At 46.5% G+C, this 19580-nt stretch overlaps 1 protein-coding gene across 1 annotated transcript in view; it reads left to right on the top strand.

The window, feature by feature from the left end:
- The window catches only part of Sptlc1 (serine palmitoyltransferase long chain base subunit 1), a 46459-nt gene extending 29683 nt beyond the window's left edge, over positions 1–16776 (top strand). The window contains exons 9-15 of the mRNA XM_028772118.1: positions 5366–5473; positions 6421–6516; positions 7049–7145; positions 8231–8285; positions 11972–12089; positions 13905–13978; positions 15508–16776. Coding sequence (XP_028627951.1) covers positions 5366–5473; positions 6421–6516; positions 7049–7145; positions 8231–8285; positions 11972–12089; positions 13905–13978; positions 15508–15601 — 642 coding nt within the window. The 3' untranslated portion in view covers positions 15602–16776. The remainder of the gene's footprint in view (positions 1–5365; positions 5474–6420; positions 6517–7048; positions 7146–8230; positions 8286–11971; positions 12090–13904; positions 13979–15507) is intronic.
- The last annotated feature ends 2804 nt before the right edge of the window (positions 16777–19580 follow it).

Raw genomic sequence — 19580 nt, 5'->3', positions numbered from 1 at the left:
GTCCCTTATACTGATAGATATGTACGGTTGTCACCAGCACAGTCAGGTCACAGGACACTTGTGTTATTCTAGAAGTCCCCTTATACTGGTCCCTGACCCCAGGTAACCACTGATATATCTTCTATTTCTATAGATTAGTTTTAACCTTTGTAAATTTTGTATAAATGAAAACAAATAATGTGTATTTTATAAACCAACCTTTAACAGTGAAAGCAGTACACTATTTTCAGAAGCCATAGCCACTGTAGCTTTCCTAATCAAGATGAATTCCTGTACCAAACTGCACAGCACAGTACAGTGTGTCCCCTGTGCAGGCAGCAGCCCCATTGAGCTCCAGCATGTAGTGGACCCACATCTGTTCAGAAGCAGTCAGCATCCACCTCCCCACACTGTCTGACTGTCTCCATGGCTGTGCTGGCTCTGCGCATTTCCTATGAGCGACATCTTCTCTATACCTGGCTTTCTTCATTGACGGGATGCTTTCTAGACAGACGTACATCATATTGTGAAAGCATCCTTGACGTGCTGTTATTCCATGTGAACTCATCTGTTGTGTGTGTTCATGTACACATGTTTTTCCAAGGTCTGTTTTCACAGCATTGTGTATGAGCAGCTGTGTCCCCTGTGTGGTGACTGCCACGGTGAGCAGAGGTTCCAATTTGTCCACATGACAATACTTATTTTTTTGTGCTGCTCTGTGTTGTGTGTCCTAGCAGGTATGAAGCCATGTCATCTTGGTCTTTACTTGCATCTCCCTGGCAACTGAGAGTTTGATGAGCATCTGTCTTCTTCTGAGAAATGTTCATTCCAATGCTATTCTCCATTCTTGATTGACTTATCTGCTTAGTGTGTTGTAAGAGTTGTTTATGTGATCTGAAAACTGGGCCCCAATCACATCATACAGGATTCAGACAGTTCACCTGTTGTGTGAGGTTGCTCTCACTTTTTAATACTGAACACTGAACTTGGATTTATAAACTTTTTAAGTGTTGCTCATATGTGGTGACACACTTCTTTAATCCCAGTATTTGGGAAGCAGAAGCAGGCGAATCACAGTGAATTTGGCCTATATAAGCCAGGGCTATACAGTGAGACCATCTCACACACAACAAAAAAAGTCTTGAGTTTTGATGAAGTACAGTTTGCCTGCTTTGTTGGTCATAATGTTTGGTTTGGGGTTTAGTTGTTTGGATGAGGTTTTTTTTGTTGTTGTTGTTGTTATTTGGTTGGTTGCTGTTTTTTTTCTTTGTTTTGTTTGTTGTTGTTGGTAGTGGTGTCATTTCTAAAAATGTTACTGTAATCGAAGCTACATAAAATCTCTTGTTTGTTTCCTTCTTAAAGGTGAGTTTCTTTGGTTTCTGTTCAGGTGACCATTTTGTTTGTGACACTGTAGTGCATGGCTGTGGAGTTTCTTGCTTTTTATTGAGGTGACAGTCTAAGTTCACTGGGCCATGTCACTGGGATCTGTCTGAACTTGGGGTTTTAATCACCCATCTGTGTCATGTAGATCCTTCTGCTGGTGCTGCAGCATGTACTTGCTGTGACTTTGTCTGGGGCTCTGAAATCATGACACTCCAGTTCTCTAACTTTACTGCTCGTGGTCAAGAGTGGTCCTTTCATCTGTGTGAATCTCAGGATGCACTTCTCCTTCCCTGTAAAATCAGCTGTGGCTTGTAGGTTGGTTCATGGCCCAGGACTTCACTGGGTAAGGCTTCAGTCTGGGCAAGGTCCTACTCACTTTGATCCTTAGTCAGCCTTCAGCAGGCACAACCTCACCACTGCATTACCTTCACTAAATGTCTGTCTGAGACTTAGATTCTGTTTTAAATGGAATTGCTTCCTCAAATTCCTGTTTAGATCACTCACCACTAATTTCCAGGACTATAACCATTTTTATAGATCTATCTCCTATTACATTTTAGTGGAGTAATGCTGTTTTAGTATGTTATATACTATGAATCAGATAGATAGATAGATAGATAGATAGATAGATAGATAGATAGATAGATAGATATAGTATCTGGGCAAGGCACGGTGTCCAGGAGGATCAGAAGTTCAAGGTCACCCTCAGTTACTGTTAATCCCAAAGATGTGAGGAGAAATACTACTGACCTAAATCATTATAGCCAAATTAATTAAAGCAAGCAATTAAAGCAAACCTTTTTATTTGTGTGCCTAGGCTGCCTCCTTCTAAAGTGGGATTTGAGAGGTCAGCATTGAATATGAGGAAGACAAGGCTCAGGGGTAGGGAGTTTACAAATGGAGCATTTGGCAGGCAAAATAGGCTGGATTACGGGAGCAGAATAAGCATAATAACTCAGTCCTAGTCTGGAACAAAGACATGGTTGCAAGTTGGGCATAACAAGGTCGTCAGAGTCATAACAAGGTCACCATAACACGGTAGTCCTAGGTAGCCACAGAACCTTTAAAACAAAGGTAGGGCTGCGAGATGGTTATAAACAACTTTTTAAAACAAAGACATGGCTGCCATTCCTGGAGCAGGCAGAACAGAACCACTTATAGTTAAGGTTACAGGTGGGACATAGCCTAGTCCTTGAGGAACAGAGGTTTAACCATGAACAGGAATGAACCTAGCTTGTCTTTACTATAAGATGACTTTCAATCCTAAGATGGAGGCAGGCTGGTTCTACAGTACATGGACGTTTCAAGGCTAGCCTGGGCTGTATGAGACGCTGTCTCACAAAATAAAAGAACAATGTAATTTGTAAACAGAATTTTTCTTCTCCCTCGTTTCCACTCTCCCTTGTCTTTTCTCCTTTGTCTGCTTTCTCTGGGTAGAGCTCCCTCCACAGTGCTTAGGAGCAGTGAGAAGAGAACCCTTGTCCTGGTCTCAGGGGAAACTTTCTGTAGCTCTCAACCAACTGGTTTCTGCAGGTTTTCACAGGTTCTTTCAGGCAGGCTGGGAAAACAACAACAACAAAATACCCTTCTCGTTCGTAAACACATCAAGTGTATTTCCTGAGAGATTGTTGGATTTTTCTGTACCAACTGGGATGTGCTTGCATTTCTCCCAAGTTCTTACAGTGTGGCTGCTGTCATGTTGAACCCTTGCATCTGGACAGGAGTCTGTTAATTGAATAAAGACTCAAGGCTTCACGGAGTATTCGTAAAGCTTCTCTCTTCTAAACACTGATGCAAGGGATGGATTTTTCTTCATCTTCCTGGTTTTATACAGGTGTCGAAGACTGACAGGATAGTGGAATTGGGGAGCCAAAACTTATTACAGCAGGGTTTTCTATGAACTTTGGTACATTTATTTGTGTGGTCTTATGAGGAAGAGCATGTATGTCACATTGCACGTGCGTGGAGGTCGGAGGGCAGCTTGAAGGATGCACCGTGTGGGTCCTGGGATTGTACTCAGGTGGGCTCGACCCACTGAGCCATTCTGCCATCCCTAGAGCTGGTTTTTATGGGGTTACAGTCTCAGGGCATTACCCATGGACAGGTATGTGGTGGGACACATCAGGGAAGCTGGCAGCAGAGAGTGAAAGTGCTCACTGTGTGGATGACAGGGTGAATCAGTCGGGTGGACCTGGGACCCTGTGCTCTTCCACTGTGTTCCTCCAGTGCTGGGTCATTGTGACTGTTCTGTAAACATGTTTTATAACTTGGTATCTCATTCTTGTTAAGGAAGGAAAAATCAGTGTTGAAGAGCTTGCCCTTAAATTAGTGTTTTTGATGAAAAAACAATCCAACCAAATGCCCAGTCACCCTGCTGACTTACCAGTGGTGACCAGTAACAGATCATAGTATTCTAATCAGAAACTTAGGAGGTGGGACAGCCAACCTTCTTAGGTCTTCTGGGCGTGTCTGGTTACAGTGGAAAGGGGAACTTAGCCATTGGACCTGTAATAGTTAAAAGTGTGACTCCAACCACAAAACAGACATGCATGCGAACCAGAGGAAGAGCTTCACACAACTCCTCACTGTAGTAGAAGCTGACAGCTCATGATGCTATCCTTTAATGTGGCTGTGCAGCTGATTACATGCAAGTTACATGTAATTGAACTACAGATGGGGAAAATGCATACAAATATGCATGTATCACTTCCTAACACATTGTTGGTAAGTTTTTTAAGGATACTTTTTATTTAATAATTTCAGACATGTCTACTGCCGGGTGATCATGGCACATGTCTTTAGTTGTATCACTTGGGAGGCAGAGGCAGGCAGATCTCTCTGAGTTTCTATAGAGTGAGTTCCAGGACAGCCAGAGCTACATGGAGAAAACCTGTTTCATAAAACGAAAACTTGAGGGGAAAAGATTTACTTAGAAGTCTGACAGTGGGGGTGGGGGAGAGAGGGTGGACAAAAAACCCCACCTAGCAGTCCATGTCAGTTATGCCTTCGCGTCTGTACCCTAGTGCTAAGGGGACTCAGACTGAAGGAGCAACCTAAATTTTAGGCCATCCTGTTCTGCATGCAAGTTCTAGACTAGCCTGGGCTACAGAGTAAGATTCCTCTCTTAAAATGCAAATTCATAAATAAAAGTAAGAGGAAGACAGATGAATGAGCCATAATAATAAACATAATAAAATATTTCTTTACATTTATACATTTCTGTGGATCCAAATTAAAACAACCACTGAGAAAAAAATTATATTTCTAGAGGGGGGTTATATGTAGTCAGACAAGTATTTAACAAATATGTTCTATGTCTGTACACATAAATGTCTTAACATTTCCCTTTTTAAAATGAGGCATTGTGCTCTCTCTTGCTAAGCTGGGTCATTTCAGAGATGAAAAGAGCAGTTGCTTCTTAGTATTCACTGTTCTTCCGTCGTATAGAGGTGCTGTGCACGGTGAAAGAGGGAAGACGGAGCCTGCTCGTGTGGGATTCCGTCTAGTGTGGAATGTTGATTCATTCCCACTGCACTCCTGCTCACAGCCTCACAGTTCGTGCTGAAGGGAGTTTCTCCAATGTACATTTTCCCAGAAGGCATTTCTCCGCTTTCTGCATCTGAGATACTAGAAAGCACATTATCAGGGCCAGTGTGAGCCGTGGAGTCACTAGCAAAGCACAACGTCAGGACAGCGCACAGTGGTGCAACGCAAAGGACACTTAGAACACAGTGACTGCTCCTCCCTCCGCTGGGAGCACACACTGGCGGCTAGCTCGCTTGTCCTTCACCACCCACGTTGTGAGCTTCTGAAGGATGTCTAGGCAGATACTGAGTTTGGAGTCGCAGATTTTAACAAGTAGGTAAATTTTACTCATAGATATTGAGGGTCAACTGTCAGTACTTTTATACGTTGAATTTTTTTCTCCAAAAGACATTCTGTAGGCAGCTTATGATGATAGTTCTAAGCTTGTTTGTTTGCTTTGATCTTTTTTAAAACCTAGGTTAAATTAAAGTATAAATATAAAGCAAGAATCTTTCTGGAGGAAAGCCTGTCGTTTGGAGTCCTTGGGGAGCACGGGCGAGGTGTCACGGAGCACTATGGAATCAATGTGAGTTCTCTCACTGGGGAAACTTCCCCTGTTGGAAGGCTGTCAAGGAAAAAACGTCACCCATCCAGAGCTCATGAGACTTGGATGTGTGGGTGGATCTGGTCAGCCCAGTCAGGACCCTATCTTCCCTCTGGAGTTTTTGTTCTATTTCCCAGGGATGGGGGTAGGATGTGTAACTTGTCTTTCTGTGTCTCGTCTAGGTGCAGCTAGGTTTGTGTTACATTTGTTAAGATCATGAAGAATTGCCTTAGTAGCCGGGCATAGTGACACATGCCTGTGATCCCAGCAGTTGGGAAACTGAGGTCTTCCTGGGCTACCCAGATGATCCCACACCCAGACAGCAACAATAAAGGGATTCCCTTAGTCCTTCTAAAGATGTTAGTAGTATTTAAACTCTACATATAATTTGTGGAAGTGCATACATTCAGTTGTGCCATGTGTGTGTGTGTTTGTATAGGTGGCAGTATGCGTGGCCATATTTGTATGTAATTTTGACACACACATGTATGCTGCCAAAAACACCATTGAGAATGGATTGAGCAAAGCTACTAAAGGCCCCAAAAGTTGGAATAACATTGACCCGTTTCCTTACCCTGTGGAGAAACAGAGCCAGAGTGACCAAGTGCCGTGGGGTGTGCTCCTGGTGCCTCAGGCTGGGATAGCTGCCTTGCTGGCCACCGTGGGTAGTGACAGGGTGCCTTTTCTCCAAAATGTGCTTTGCTACCTGTGTCACCTAGTTGATGGATAAAGTACAAAATTCCCTCAGTTATGTGCACTGAGCACCGTGCTAGTCCAGAGGAAAGAGTGGAGAGTGATGCCACAGGAAAACGATGGCTGACATCAGCAAATGTGGGTAGGGACCTAGCGAGCTGTGTGTGAAATGAAATGAGGAGAAGCACCGTCCTCAGGCAGGCCTGTCAGTGAGTAGCTTTCTGTTTTCCTGGCAGATTGATGATATCGACCTCATCAGTGCTAACATGGAGAACGCGCTCGCTTCTGTCGGGGGCTTCTGCTGTGGCCGCTCTTTCGTGGTTGACCATCAGGTGATGCCTCTTAGAAATGATGTACAATTGTAGAAAATTGTCCCCACCACCCCTTCAGAGCACAGCTTCCAGTACAAGATTTAACTCATAATTCATTACACAGGTTTTATTTAAAAGCCTGGGGTTTTTTGTTTTGTTTTTTTGTCATTGTTTTAAAGGTTTTTTGTTTTTGTTTTTGTTTTTTTTTTTATAGAAGTACACTGTAGCTATCTTCAGACATATCAGAAGAGGGCATCGGATCCCATTACAGATGGTTTTGAGCCACCATGTGGTTGCTGGGAATTGATTCAGGACCTCTGGAAGAATAGTCAGTGCTCTTAACCACTGAGCCATCTCTCAGGCTCCCTAAAAGCCTGTTTTTAAAGGATAGCTCAAAGTGTTTACAGATACATAAAGTCCTTATCTCTTGTGCACCCTTGTGGTTCAGTCAGTATGCCTGCTGTTCAGATGGATGTGCCCTACTGTGGAGACTGGGTGCCTTCCAAAAGTCCCTCTCCACAGAGAGAACATCTTTGTCTTCGTTTCTCTGTAGCGGCTCTCTGGCCAAGGATACTGCTTCTCTGCTTCGCTGCCTCCCCTGCTCGCTGCCGCTGCCATTGAAGCCCTCAACATCATGGAGGAGAGTCCAGGTACAGCCTTGTGAAGACTGCTTCTGCTAACTGTGGGACCATCTCGCTTTCTGGAAGAATTAGCCCAAGGAAATCATTTAGCAAACAAAACTGAGTTACTTTAGAAATCAAGTGTCTCTAATACAAAAAAAACAAAAAACAAAAAATAACCCAATATCCAAACTTGTTGAGTACAAGTGTTTAAAATTCAACCAATAGTCTGAAAATGCCACATAGTCTGAAACATGAAGATCCAAACCATGCCTCATCCCAGCATTTCAGATGGGTGGGCTCACCCAATGCCTGGCGTTGTGAGAACCAGGACTGTATGGAGGGCTTCATCTCTAAACTAGGGGCTAGAGCCAGAGTGGCTGGCTGTTACTCCAGGTAGCAGTGCCAGGAAAGGAGAGGCCTGGGTCGGTGCCAGGCCTCAGTGCTTTCCCAAGTGTAATGGCTGCTGTGATTCGGAGATGTTAGCCGAGTGTGCTAAGCGTTCGTAGATGTCCTTTTCTCTCCTGCTTTCCTTTCAGCCTTGGAAGCATCAGTTAGTAACAATGCTGGCTTGTCTGTCAGCGAACTCTGGGCAAAGCAAAAAGTTAACTGGGAATCTAGCAAGTAGCCTTTGACTGTAATAGTGTAGCTTTTAAAACCAAAAAGGGGCTGGCAAGATGGCTCGGTGGGTAAAGGCGTATGCCATACAACATGGCAGCCTGTGTTTGATCCCCAGATCCAGGTGGTAGAGAGCTAACTCCATAATCTCCCTGTGACCTCCACACATGCACAACCCCAATATACTAGTAATGAGTACACTTAAGTGACAAGAAGGAGAAGAGGCCTTTAGCTGTCACTCGATTCCCCAGCAGAGGAGTCAGCTCATGTGGTCAGATGTGGCTCTCAAGCTTTCCTTGAATAAAAGAAAAACATCCCCAAAATGACTGTGCTGCCTACTGGTTTCGAGTTAAGAGCAGAGTAGGAAGTGTGCACCCAGTGTTCTTAGCTGGACTTGGGTGGCTCTCAGTAAGGGTGAGGGCCTGCATTTGGCTCAGAAGCCGTCACCCCTGGACAACAATGTCTTAAGTCTACCTTCAAACTCTTTGTCTATGCAGGTATTTTTGCAGTTTTAAAGAAAAAGTGCCAGAACATCCATAAGTCTCTACAAGGGTAAGTGTGTGGCTTCCAGCTGGCTTTGTCTCGGTCTCCGGAGAAGACTTTCTTCAACACCCTGCTCTTTAGGGTGTAGCCTCAGATTGTTTCATAATTTTTGTACATGAATCTCCTTAGGGAGCTAAAGGAAAGATCTAGAACAACGTGAGATCATTTCCTGTGACACCAAAGCTCAGCCTGAAGATGTGTGTGTTTACGAGCACACATCTGTGCTTGTGTGGGGAGGACCTCTTACTTTCATTTCTTCATCTTGGGTCTTGAGAAACTGTCTCCCATTGGCCTACAACCTGCCCAGCAGGCTTGCCTGGCCAGCTAGCTAACGTGAGTGAGGGCTCTGTCTTTCTCCAGACTCCCCAGCACCAGGATCCCAGCATGCACCACTACAACCCAGCAGTTTTTACATAGGTTCTGGGGATTCAAACTCAGGTCCTTGCTTTCCCTTTTCTGTTTTAGGCCTGTCTTCTCTGCCTTGACTGGCCTGCCCCCTTCCTGGGTCATTATGGTAGCTCTGCTTCATGTCTTTGTCATCCTGTCCGTGTGACTCCCTCCCCTCTTTCTGCTCTTTGGTGCTAGTCTAGTCAAGATTTGTACCCGCTCTTTCCATGTCCTCCTCTTGACCTCCCACTAGAAGCTGAGAGCTGGTTGTTCCTTTTACACTTGACCAGACTGCAGGTTAGCAGTGATGACAGTGGTGCAGAACCTCCAGGACCCACCTCAGGGCTCAGCTGGCATGTCTTATAGTGTTCAGGTCAGACCACCCTGTCTTCCTTTGCATTCTGCCGTCACTAACTTGCAGGCTTCCTTTTGAGACTTCAGGTGTCTTCATCTTGGTCTCCGGAGAAGACTTTCTTCAACATCCTGCTCTGTAGGGTATAGCCTCAGATTTTTTTCAAATTCTTGTACATGAACAGCTCAGATTTTTGTGTCTCCTCTGTGGCATGCTGAAGGACTCCATAGTCCAGGTCAAACTGTGCACTCCGTAGCTAACATCAGGAAGGCCCTGCAGGGACTTGATACACAAGTCAGCAGTGTGGAAGGCAACAGCAAACAACAGGAAGGAAGCCTAGTGGGTGGGGACACGGATTGAATGAAGATGAAACCCGAAACTGTTGGCCTTGAATCTTAACAAAGTTGTTCTCTGGGGTGTGCAGTAATGTATCAGATGGTGAAAGTGTGACAGGGTGCCAGTTACGATATACCTGCAGACAGAACAACCTTGTAGTTGCAGAGAACAGTGCTTGGCCTCTGGCTGTAAAGAAGGGAGAGCCAACAGGCTCTTTCAGAAGTTTGTTTGCTAGGTGCGTGAGACAGAACTATAGCTGATCTAGATCTAGATCTGAGGGGCTGGAGAAGTAGCTTCTTGGAGACTGGCTAGAACCCTGGAAGAAGTACTTTGTGGGTAGGTTGAGTGTGTGGTGGATGACAAGTTTCACCTGTCCACCAGTCACTGGAGAGCAGCCTTGGGTTCCCAGGTTTATGTTTGAAAGTCCTGCGCTGGAGAGACGGTTTGAGTCATTAGCACATCCATATCACTGAAAGTGTTTCCAAGTGTAGAGGGCAGGAACCACTGAAAAGGAGTGCCCAGTGAGGAGGAGGAGGAAGAGGAGGAGGCTCCTCCTTTGTCTCTGGGGTGGGGTTTGGGAAAGTCATCTACCTGCTGTTTGCCTCCATCAGAGCCTGGAGGTCTCCACTTTGTGTGGAGACAGCATTTACAGCTGACTCTCTTCCTGAACTACACAATGCTTCCTTGTTGATGGCTCTGAGCCTAGGACCAAGCCTAGTGTTTGCTTTTTTCTGTCTGGGTAAAGTGATGGGTTTATCAAGTGTGTAATAGGTTCGGAAGCAAAGTGCCTCAGCTTCTGACCCAAAACTACAACTCTGTGTCCATCTTGTCTTAGCACAAAAATAGGCATTCTGTTTCATTCCTCTCACCTGCCCTACTCATGCCTGACTCATCTGCTTATTGAGGGAAAGATGTGTCATCTGAGATGCTATTTGAAAACATGAGAAATTGGTGCTACTTCCTGTACCCATTCAGGACTCGAAGAGGATAGGTCCTGAGAGTGCGTTGCTTAGTTTCTGCGTTGATGAAAACTACTGTAGGTTTCCCCATGTGGCAGATGCCCTAGGTTCTAAGGGTCTAGACTCAGACCTGTGCCTGGCTCTATTGAGAGAACCTAATGTCTAGAATTACATTCAAACAAAGAAGATACATATAAGTAGTGTTTGGGGTGGGTTGTAAACTAGTAAAATTAGCCACCAGCACCTCACATAGTACCTCTTTTCCAAGCTTTCATCATTAATAAAATGCTTGAGGCAATTAACTGATAAGTTGGAAAGATAGTTTTCTTCATAGTTCTGGTGGGGTTCTAGTCCACAGTTTTTGGGGATTCTGGACGAGGCAGTTAGGATCCACATTGCCATTTAGGAGGTCCACCCCTGGGACCTCAGAACTTCACACTTCCTAAAGGTACAGAACTTCTGCCAGTAGTGCTCAGGGAGCCCTGAACAGTGGGGACAGTCATCCAGGCCACAGTGGTAGTCACTAAAAGCTGTCGAATCCTGAGTTAAGAACATTCTGAGGGTTGCCTAGGGCTTCGCTTCATTCTGAGGGAAACCTGGACCTAAGAACAAGGAGCTGAATGAAAACAGCAAAAGGAGTCTCAAAGGCGTGTATCACAGCTGTATCTGTGGAGATTGATAGCGCAGTGAAGGTGAACCTGAGTGAGGACCACTCATGCAGTTGCCCTGTGTCTCTGACAGTCAAGACAGGATTTTACCCTATAGAAATCTGCCTTCTTCCCTGACAAAGCAGATTTCTGTGTGCTGATCTAGGAAGAAAATCTTAATCCACACAAGATTTAAAGTAGATCACACAGATAAGACAATCGTGCCACCTAAACCTGTTGTTGATAGTCAAACTACAGTGTTGTTAGTCAGAATATAACATATTATGTCATGTCTCTGTGGCACTCTAAAACACAGATAGAAGGAAGGAGCATGTGTGATAGTACGTGTCTCTGTGGCACTCTAAAACACAGAAGGAAGGAGCGTGTGTGATAGTACATGTCTCTGTGGCACTCTAAAATACAAATAAGAAGGAAGGAGCGTGCAGGATAGTACATACACATGAAGGAAGCAAACAGGAAAAGTAATAGAAAATGATGGTACACATCCTGCTGTAAGTGGGTCCCAAGGGAGCTTCCCCCACCCCCCACCCCCAAAGGCTGCATGATCTGGATCTCACAATGGACAACTTTCTTGGGGACAAAGGAGCAGTGTATATCAGGTGAAGAGATGGAGAGTACAAGCCCAGGATGAGGGAGCTATGAGAGGAGTGTCCGTGAGGGACAGCAACAAGGATGCCCAGATCTCCACCACAGCATCCCATGAACAGCAGCCTTCCTCCTGTGCACACAGAAACAGCTCCACAGGTGTTTCTGGATGGGAAGGTACCCATTGCTGTTCCTTTCTGCATCCCCAGTTCTGCTTTTAGTTCAGTGGGCCTTGACGTGGCTATTTATTTATTCACGTATTCTGTCTATGACATTAGGGCTGAACCTAGGGCCTCACCGTGCTAGGCCAGCATGATGCCTGAGCTCCAACCCCTGCCCTAACAGTTAGGCTGTGTGGGATCTCTGTGAGCCACAGTGTACCGATGTCATGTGTGTTTGTTTCTCTAGTGTTTCTGGTTTAAAGGTGGTAGGAGAATCCCTTTCCCCGGCACTTCACCTCCAACTGGAAGAGAGCACGGGCTCTCGGGAGAAAGATGTGAAGCTGCTTCAGGAAATCGTAGATCAGGTGAGTATGCAGTTATGCAGTCGGCACCCGACGGCCCCCACCCTCACTTACCTCATCTTCGCAACACCTCCCTATCCCAAAAGGTGGGGTATGCCACAGCTGCTGCTCACCACGCTCAGGTGCTCACCACGCTCACTCTGCTCACCGCGCTCACGGTGCTCACAGGTTCCTCGCACCGTGTCAGCCTAGCTCCTGTAATTGTCAACTTGCTGCTGCATTGAATATAGCTGTGCTCAGCTTTTCTCCTAAACAGCCCCACAAAACACTTACCCACTCACCAAGGTCTCACTCTGTCACCAGGCTAGCCTGGAATCCACCACCTAGCCCAGGCTGGATTTCCAACTCACAGGCCATCCTAACTCAGCATCCTGAGTGCTAGAGTTGCAGGTGTGAGCTGCTAATCCTAATTAAATTTCTGTTTTATGAATTTTGCTAATATTTCACCTATTTTACTCATTTCTGCTAAGTTGTTGACTCTGGCCTCACTAGGCCGTTGCTTGGCCGATCCTCCCAATGGTAGCTGCCTCTCCAGAAGCCACCCTGCCTTTCTTCCAGACTCTTACAGAACTCCAGGGTGCTGCAGCACTGAGGAGATGCACACTTGGGGCCATTCCACTCTGCTGCTGCCCTGAGACAATACCACTGGGCTCCTTAAAGTAAATAAATTATCTGCCACCTGTCCCCTTCATCCCTTATCACAGTATGATGGTCAGGCTGAGAATACTTGACTGGCTGGAAAAGGACACATCACACATGTCCTCTCAGGCTCAGCTCTGCAGGCCTGAGGAGAGACAGGCTTCCTTAAAGGGGCACAGCATCCTCCACTCAGTGTCTTACCACAGAAATATACAAACGTGAAAGTAAGTTTGTGGTTAGAGGTTTTAGAGAAGGTAACACAGATGTACATGTTCAGAACCAACCAGTGACAAGCCAGCACAGCCAAGGATTGCATTATGTCCCTGTGGCTGCTGGGGCTGCTGTTTCCCACAGGACTGCTCTTACTGGTAGGCTCACAACAGTGAACACATTAGAAGCTCTAAGAATGCTGTGGGCCTATGTTGGGGCCCATGAAAGAAGCCTCCCCTGATGGTGGTCTGTGCACTGCCCCGGTGGGAGGAGTCATCTTCATGGCTGTATATGTGTTCTCTCTTAGCCCCACTCTATTCTTCTGCCTTAGCAAACACTGCTGTTCAGAGCTACAGGGCTCACATGCAAGCATGTTCAGAGCCACAGGGCTCACATGCAAGCAGTGGACACGAGCAGGCAGACTGCTGCGCAAACACTCAGACCAAACCTGAAGACGGCTGGAGAGACGGCTCAGTGTCTTAGTCCCTTTTCTGTTGCCATGATAAACCAAGGCCAAGACAACTTCAGAGAGTCAGAGGCCATGACGGTAGAGGCTGTGACAGTGGCGGCGGCAGCAGCCATGACCTCTCACCTTGATCCACAAGTAGGAAGCAGAGAGCACACTGGGAGTAGCCGGAGGATTTGAAGCCTCAAAGTCCACCCCAGTGATACCTTCTCCAGGAAGACCACACCTCCTAATCCTTCCCAACAGTTCTTTCTACCAGCTGGAGGCCATGTATTCAAATCTATGAGCCTAGGGCTTTTCTCACATCCCCACATCCAGACGTCTCATAGGCCGCCATCACAGGAAAATACAAAAGAAGGGTTCACCCTGAGAGTACAGTAGGGGCACATAAGCTTTGTCTCCTAGACCTCTAAGTGGAAATATAAATGACAGGTGCTTTTGAGAGACAGCATATCTGTCCGCCATGACCTAAGTGATTGTTAATACACCCTTTCTCCCTGCAGTGCATGAATAAGGGTATCGCGTTGACTCAGGCCCGCTACTTGGACAAGGAAGAGAAGTGCCTTCCTCCTCCAAGGTTGGTTAATATTAAACATGCAACGCCACCTTCCTGCTTCACACTCTGAAATATGTTGTGTTGGGAAAGCTTGAAATATTGCAGGATAAGAATGCGCTTACAATACACCACAAACCCTGGGTTCATTTCGCAATGATGTTTTTCATTTTAACTGAAAAGCATCACAGGACTGAGTGTCCTCCTAGGTGACTCAACAGTGAACTGTGGCGACAGACTCTTCAGCAACTCTGACAGCTGGAGTCCAACTGTAACTTGTGCTGTGGAGACACTGGAGAAGGGAACAGCCGGGATGTGCGCAGCTTGCTGACGGGGCTCACAGGTCTGCATGCGGCATCCTGCAGACACCAAACCTACAGCAGAACTGCAAAGCAAGGGACGGGGGTGGACTCGTAAACAGGCTATTGAAGTACTCAACTCTGACCCCAAAGGGCCTGCACTGTGATCAGAAGAAATGAATATTCCAACCACCATAGCCCTGGGTCAGGTCACAGAGGAGACTGGCATGATGCTAAGACTCCCTAGAACAGGTGACACCCTGACCTCAGAGATTTAAATTCCCAGCTTCTGATAGTTCCCTTCAGATTTAGTAGTGTCTAATAGCATGACATATAGTTAGTTTGTTGTATGTGACTTTCCCACACTGTAGGCTAGTGTCCCAAACTCAGGTGTTAAATGCTCTGGCTGAGTACAGTGGGAAACTGGCCGAAGTGGATTAGATTTGTAGAGAGTTTGTTGGGGTGTGGTCCCACCCTAGGCCGAGCAGTATCTGCTCAGGAGGGCCCTGGTGGACACCATGATCTTCCAGCGGATGAGACACTGCTGTGTGCTAAGGAGTGCAGTGGCCTGACCACCTCCAGGGACAGCCTGGAGCACAGAGTGTAAGATGCAGGTGGACGAGGGCGCAGAGCTCCCTGGTAGGTCAAGGTCTTCTCACATACAGACGGCCAGATGGGAACTAGGTAAGCTCACTGAATTGGCTGCTCAGGATGTCTAGAGTACTGACTCCTTCCTGTGCCCACCTTCACTGTGTCCTTGGTGACCATGCCTAGTGTTTAAAGCCATTGTTGGCAGAGGACAGGAGGGTTGCCTCACCAAGTCTGTGTCCTAAGAACTAGAAAATGTCTGCTTTCCCTTCTGAAATAGACATTCATGTCCCAGCTGAATTAAGTAGGAGTACCCAGGCAGTCACTAGTGTGAGAAATGGTGCCTTCCTCCTGCTTTGAGCTCAGGACTGCTTAGAGTAGTAGATTGTTGAGAGGCTTGGTTTCTCAGCCTCAGTGGCTTCCCCAAAATAAAACCCTTGGACTTGATACAGGTGAGTGGGGATGTCCAGGAGGCGTCACTTCTACCTGTGGCCATAGAGAACCATGTGTTAGGCTTGCAGGCAGCTGATCCCTGTCACGGCTGCTCCTTTCTGCTACATGGTAGGAAAGCAGCAGCAGGTAGATAGATGGTGGGCTTCCTGCAGAGCCAGAACTGTCTGCTGCACAAGCATATGACCCCATGTCCCTGTGGTTTGTCTTTCTCAGCATCAGGGTTGTGGTCACCGTGGAGCAGACAGAGGAAGAGCTGCAGAGGGCTGCATCCACCATCAGAGAGGCAGCCCAGGCTGTGCTGTTGTAGCTCCTGCCCGGTGCTTCCTGCCATGTCACCTGCAGACGGAACTACTCAGAGACCCTGCCATGTCACCTGCAGATGGAACTACTCAGAGACCTCCAGCTGGCCAGAGAGCGGATTGCTGCCCTTGAATCCACAGCCAGAATGGACGGTTGTATCCAGCAGGAGCTGGCTTCTAGAGGATGACAGATGACAACGTCTCACTGGTGTTTATATGGTGCCATGTGCTCTGTCAGGATGCTTCACTATCTGATATTTATATTTGCTTTTGTTTAAAACTGGAGCTTCCGTTCCCCCTCTCCCGGCTGTGGGAATGATTCAGTAAGCACTCCTCTGTATTCCGTAGAAAAGGACTTTGCAGCTGAGAGGAACTCTCTGTGTCCCACAGTTACTGTGGGAGACTGATAGACTGCGTCTTCCAGGTCCTCCAGGGAGAGCTCAGTGGTGGCTGCTCGCAGAGAGCTCTCTGTGTCATAAACGTCATGGACCATGTTGATCCTAGGACTCTGTGCTCCAGTTACTGATAGGCATGTCTAATCCAAGCGTCACTAATATTCATACTGCTTCCTAAGCAATAATCTGAATCAAACATTATTTTATTTTTGTGTAATTGACTTTATATTTTTTATATATTCTCTAGTCAGTTTTGGGAAGAGGGTTATTATTCTGGTCCCCAAATACAAATCATGCCCTTGGTATTTTTTAATATGTCCAATGTCCTTTTTCATGGTGGTTTTGTCCAGGAACGTAGAACTGTGGGCTTTTTCTAAGCTGAGAAAAATGAGAACTTTCTTCATTCATTCTATAAATTCCCAATGCCTCAGAAAACTAGGGATGCTCTAAAAGTGATTTCCGAACTGAACACTGCTGCTGTCCTTGGGAGCGTGCTGAGTGGTGTAACGGCTTGTGACATGTGCCAGTTGTGTACATGGAAGGCCATTACTCCTTCTCTTGTTGCACGGGCAGAGGAATTGGGTCATTTAAACGTCATTTTCTGATGTGCATTCATGTTTCCCGAGGATCAGCATCTTTTTAAGTGATGTGTGACATTTATAACGTTTGTATTTCATATGTGCCTTGTGATTGCTGCTGCAGTGCGGGTCCGCTCCACTCCTGTCGGGGTAAGTGTGCTTTGTCTTGGTTTTTACTGAAATAAACTCCAAGAGCTCACATTCCTGAAAGGGAGTCTGATTGGACAACAACTCGCTCAGTCAGCAGGCTCTCAGTCTTAACCTTTGGCAAATGTTAAGCAGTATTCTTTTTCCCTGTGTGTTTTTCTCTTGTTTTAGAACATAATTTAATATATTAGTCCCTTCTCCCTGCCCATCCAAAGACTGTTTACTATCTCAAAATTCTTAGGTTTCTGCTGATTTAACACTGTCTACTTCAGACTGGAAGAAGGCTGGAGCAGGGGCAGGAGGCAGGCCCATGGGAGAGTTCTTGCCTGGCAAGCACAGGCCCTGGGATAATCCTCAACTGGGGAAGGAAGCTTGGCTGAGGGGCAGGGCAGCTGCCTCTAATTACTCGGAGGAGGAGGCCCAGAGGCAGTGCAAGCACCACCTGAGGTGCTGGCCGCCATTTCTGTTGGCATGCTCCCCCTCCCCAGCTTCACAGGAAACCATCCCAAGTCCTTTACTACAGGGCCCACACTACCAACATGTAGTTCAAGCTTCAGGCTCCCCGTGGCCCCGAGGTCAGGCCCAGTTACCATGTAACTTCAGTTCATGGCAAGACACCAACAAAAGACCAAAGGAACAGCTCACTCTTGTCTAGCTTGGTAGACCAGTGCCTTAATTGAAGTTACCTGCAGGAACACGGCAACCTAGGAAAATACGGGCTGCTTCTATATCCTTAGGGGAAACTGAGGCCTCATGAGCCCGGGCCCACCTCATGACAGCCTGTTAAAGGCTCAAGTCTACATGGTCGCACTGTGGCGTTCACAGCTGCTGAGGCTTCAGAACAATGAGCATGTCACTTATGGGGACATCACATTCGCTGGCACACGTCAGTTCTCCAGGGGGGAAGTGAGCTGACACTGAAAAGTTGTCATCAGATCACCTCAGAGTTCAAGCCCAACAAACTCCAGGTGAGATGAGCCAAAGAAATACTAGGTACAGCTCAGTCAGCCCACTATAACCACCAAAGACATACATATGAAAAACCAACATTCAAGTAAGGCTAAGTTTCCTGGGAAGGGGGCCAGGTAAGAAGGCATTGAGATGAAATACTATTCAAAGTACTGAAATGAAAATTTTGTCAAGAATTATCCATCCAACCAGTCTGTCAGTAATGGAGTGAACATAAGAGCGTTCCCAGACAGAGTCTGGGGCTTAAGTCGCCTCACAGTAAGTACTGAAGAAACCTTTTGCTGTGGGAGGCAATGGTCCCAGATGGGAAAGCAAATGGATAAATGACAATAAAGTCTTCACCAAGATGAACAGACTCTCGACCCTCGGTGTCATATGAAGTATTGGAACAACAAAGTGTTGGGTTTCCATATCACACCCTTTGTTTGCAGTGTGGTCAGTGTCCTAATTACCATTGTGCTGGTTGTTTTAATGATGTGCCTAAACCTACTTTGTATTACTGTTTACTTAGTTTTGGTAAAATAGAGAAATGCTTCAGTGTAGCTCCCTTCTTGATGCCACCATGGTCATGTTTAGTACAGCTCTGTAGTAGAGAAAACGTCAAGGAAAAAGGAACAGTCAACGGACAGCACAGCAAAACTGGTGATAGCTGAAATGAAAGCACAAACTAAACCCCAAGCCAAAACAATAACAAGATAGAAGTCAAAACTCACAAACCAAAATTAAGGACCCAGGAAACAAACTCCACATGTTCAGCTCCAAGTAGACTTCTGTCCACCAGCCATACCCCAGCTTCTCTGCATTGTCAGAAAATACACACACACACACACACACACGCACACACACACACACACACGGCAGGCAGGCACATCCCACCCAGCCAGCATTGTCTATGGGTGGGCCTACAACTCCTCACAATAGCTCCTAGTGAGATGCAGCAAGAGATGGGCCAATCACAGAGTCACAACCAATAATGAGATTTTTCTAGTTTTTTCTCAAATCCCTGACGGGAAGCACCTTAAGACAGTAAGGGTTTACTATGGCCTTGGCATTCAGAGGACAAGGACAGCATGGAAGGAGGCTCAGCTGGTGGCACTGGCAAGCAGGATGTGTGGCAGTTGATTTTACCGACCGCAATGACAATCTCCCAGGCCTCCTAAGGACCCACTGCCTCCAGCCAGGCCACACATCCACAAGTTTCTCAGAACAGCACTGCCCGCGTGGACTGACAGACACACGAGATGGCACCAGACCTTTCACATTCAACCCATGACAAAGATACTTTGCAGTTAACAAAGAGCAATCGGAATAACGAGAGCAGAGACCCAGGAAACGTCGCGCTCTCTGGGATGTGGGTGCTGGCATTACTAGTCAGGAAGTGAGTGAGGGTGCTTCAGTGGCCTTAGCACCTGGGCCCTAAAATTCTTCAATAGCATCTGGCTTGCACAGACCTCACCATCTCTACACCCAGAATTCACAACGAACTAGCACTGATGGGTTTAAAGGATGTGGTCCCACAAGACACTTAGATGCTGTAACACGATGCTCTGTCTCCAAGGTACCCTAGAACGTGTGAAGAACATCTGAGGCCTCAGAGGAAGAAGCTTCATCATAACGTCCCCTCAGTCCCTCCTCAGAAGCCCAGGAATCCTAAAGCCAAAACTTAATATATTCAAAATGATCAACAATTGCCTATCAGTCCACAGTCCCATAAACACAGGAAGTGTCCTTCCTATGGGCATGAGAGGTAGAGCCCTTTCTTCTTGCTCTCCAACAAAATACCTTGGTTTGCTTCATTTATAAACCACAGAAACAAACCTCTTGTGTTGCAGAACGTTGGCCAGTTAAGACCAAGGTACTGAGAGGGTAGAAGGAGGGTGCCATCTCGCTCTAACATA

The sequence above is a fragment of the Grammomys surdaster genome, unplaced genomic scaffold (genome assembly GCF_004785775.1).
Source record: "Grammomys surdaster isolate TR1022 unplaced genomic scaffold, NIH_TR_1.0 211, whole genome shotgun sequence".
Classification (NCBI taxonomy): domain Eukaryota; kingdom Metazoa; phylum Chordata; class Mammalia; order Rodentia; family Muridae; genus Grammomys; species Grammomys surdaster.
The sequence above is the reverse complement of the archived record's forward strand: the minus strand, read 5'-3'. Positions and strand labels throughout refer to the sequence as shown.